General features: G+C 55.4%; 1 protein-coding gene across 1 annotated transcript in view; it reads left to right on the top strand.

Moving 5' to 3' along the window:
• Positions 1–2,216, top strand: part of LOC108510139 (L-gulonolactone oxidase-like) — a 15,935-nt gene extending 13,719 nt beyond the window's left edge. The window contains exons 6-8 of the mRNA XM_017839828.1: positions 85–192; positions 1,327–1,403; positions 2,063–2,216. Of these exons, the coding sequence (XP_017695317.1) occupies positions 85–192; positions 1,327–1,403; positions 2,063–2,216 (339 nt within the window). The remainder of the gene's footprint in view (positions 1–84; positions 193–1,326; positions 1,404–2,062) is intronic.
• The last annotated feature ends 868 nt before the right edge of the window (positions 2,217–3,084 follow it).

Genomic DNA, 3,084 nt, shown 5'->3' with positions numbered 1-3,084 from the left:
GGGATGGCTGGGAATGCTCCTTCCCGGGATGGCTGGGAATGCTCCTTCCCGGGATCCCGGCCCCACATCCCGCTTTTCCTGCAGGTGCTGGAGCAGCTGGAGGAGCACCTGGAGCGTTCCCAATATTTCCGCTTCCTGTGGTTCCCGCACAGCGACCACGTCCGGATCATCTACCAGGATCCCACGGATCAGGCACGGCCCAAGGGATTCCCGGGAATTCCGGGGGCGGGAACGTGGGGAGGGAAGCGTCTCCTTGGGAAAGGGTTGGGAATCCCGGGGTTTTCCAAGCTCTTGGAATGTTCAGGACAAATCCTGGTCTCTTTTGGGAATGGATGGGAGTTGTTCCCATAATCTGGGAATCCTGGGGTTTTCCAAGCTCTTGGAATGTTCAGGACAAATCCTGGTCTCCTTTTGGAGCTGGATGGAACCTCTTCCCATTATTTGGGGTTTTCCAAGCTCTTGGAATGCTGGTGGCAAATCCTGGTCTCTTTTGGGAATGGATGGGAGTTGTTCCCACAATCTGGGAATTCCAGGGTTTTCCAAGCTCTTGGAATGCTCGGGACAAATCCTGGTCTCTTTTTGGAGCTGGATGGGACTTGTCCCCATAATCTGGGAATCTTAGGGTTTTCCAAACTTTTGGAATCTTCCTGACAAATCCTGGTCTTCTTTTGGGAATGGATGGGAGTTGTTCCCATAATCTGGGAATCCCAAGGTTTTCCAAGCTCTTGGAATGCTCAGGACAAGTCCTGGTCTCCTTTTGGAATTTAATGGGAATTGTTGTCATAATCTGGGAATCCCAGGATTTTCCAAGGTCTTGGAATGCTCAGGACAAATCCAGGTCTCCTTTTGGAGCTGGATGGGAATTGTTCCCATCATTTGGGGTTTTCCAAGTTCTTGGAATGCTCAGGACAAATCCTCATCTCCTTTTGGGAATGGATGGGACTTGTTCCCATGATCTGGGAATCCCGGGGTTTTCCAAGCTCTTGGAATGTTCAGGACGTATCCTGGTCTCTTTTGGGAATTGATGGGAGTTGTTCCCATAATCTGGGAATTCCAAGGTTTTCCAAGCTCTTGAAATGCTCGGGACAAATCCTGGTCTCTTTTTGGAGCTGGATGGGAATTTTTCCCATAATCTGGGAATTCCAGGGTTTTCCGAGCTCTTGGAATGCTCGGGACAAATCAGGGGGCAGAAATTCCGGGAATGCTGGGATTCAATCCCTGCTCCCGGACCGATCCCGCTCCCGCTCCGTGCTCCCAAATTCCCGCCCTCCCAAATCCTGCTCTTCCCTGACTTCCATCCTGTCCCCTCTCCTCTTGGATTTGCAGCCTCCCTGCTCCTCCTCCAGCTGGATTTGGGATTACGCCGTGGGATATTACCTGCTGGAATTCCTGCTCTGGATCAGGTGGGATTTTCCAGGATTGGCCTCAGCCCACTCTGTTCCCTGATTCCCTGGGATTGCCCGGGAAGGTGGGAAAGGGCGGGATGTCACCTGGAGCTTCCCCATCCCTGGGGAAGGAGGAATTCCTTGGGGTTTTTCCCAAGATTTCCCGTGGCCGGGATCGGTGGCTGGGGCTGCAGCGCCCTCTGGCGGCCTCGGAAATCCGGGAATTGTCCCGGCTGGAAAAGCCCTTCGGGATCACCGAGGGGCCGCATCCGCAGGGATTTTCCAGCCCTGCAGGGATGGGATCCCAACATTCCCGGAGGAGCTTTTCCCAGCCCCGAGGGGACGTGGAATTGCAGCTGGAAAGGGGGTTTTTTTTGGGAAAAATTTGGGAATATCCCGAGGGATCCGATCCATCCGAGTGCTGGAGGCTCACCTGGGAAGCGGGAGAGGCCCGGGAGAGGCGGGATGGGCTCCAAAACCAGGGAAAAGTGGGATTGGGGCCACGTCGGGCACTGCCAGAGGGTCCAAAGTGCCATTCCTGGGATAGCGGGAGGTGTCCCTGAACTTGGAATGGGATGGGATTTAAGGGCTCTTCCCAGCCAACCTATCCCGGGATCCCAATCCCGGTTGGATCCCAGTCCCGGTGGGATCTCAGCTCCTGCTCTCTCTCCCGGCAGCACCTTCATTCCCGCTCTGGTTCCTTGGATCAACCGCTGCTTTTTCCGGCTCCTCTTCAGCTCCCGGGTGGAAAAGGTCGCCCGGAGCCACCGGATCTTCAACTACGAGTGTCGCTTCCGGCAGCACGTCCAGGACTGGGCCATTCCCATGTAAATCCCAGGGAAATCCCATGGAAAGCCCGGGAAAACCCCCTCCTGGGATGCCCCTGGAGCTGCAGGGAATCCATGGGGAAAGGGATCTGGTTGGGAGGAACATTCCCACCTGGAAGTTTGGCTTGAGGAGACCTGTCCAGGCTTGTCCTGGGATCCCAAATCCATCCCTATCCCAGGATCCCAAATCCATCCCTATCCCAGGATCCCAAATCCATTTCGTATCCCAGAATCCCAAATCCATCCGTATCCCGGGATCCCAAAACCATCCCTATCCCGGGATCCCAAATCCATCCCTATCGCGGGATCCCAAATCCATCCCTGTCCCAGGATCCCAAATCCATCCCTATCCCGTGATCCCAAATCCATCCCAGTCCATCTCTAGAGCCTCCATGGGAATGGGATGGGAATGGAGCTGGGATGGGATGGGAATGGAGCTGGGATGGAAATGGGAATGGGAATGGGAATGGGAATGGGAATGGGAATGGGAATGGGGATGGAGCTGGGATGGGATGGGAATGGGAATGGAACTGGGATGGGATGGGATGGGAATGGAGCTGGGATGGGATGGGAATGGAGCGGGAATGGGAATGGGAATGGGAATGGGAATGGGAATGGGAATGGAACTGGGATGGGATGGGAATGGGAATGGAACTGGGATGGGATGGGATGGGATGGGAATGGAGCTGGGATGGGAATGGAGCTGGGATGGGATGGGATGGGAATGGGAATGGAGCCATGGGATGTGGGATGTGCCATCCCAGGCCATTCCCAGCCCCATTCCCAGGCCATTCCCAGGCCATTCCCAGGATGCCATGAGGCCGGAATGGGGCCGGGAATTCTGCACTGAGCGGGCTCTGTTCCCTTTCCCG

This window comes from Lepidothrix coronata, unplaced genomic scaffold (genome assembly GCF_001604755.1).
Source record: "Lepidothrix coronata isolate B3197 unplaced genomic scaffold, Lepidothrix_coronata-1.0 Scaffold502, whole genome shotgun sequence".
Taxonomy (NCBI): domain Eukaryota; kingdom Metazoa; phylum Chordata; class Aves; order Passeriformes; family Pipridae; genus Lepidothrix; species Lepidothrix coronata.
This window is presented reverse-complemented; position numbering and strand designations above follow the sequence as displayed.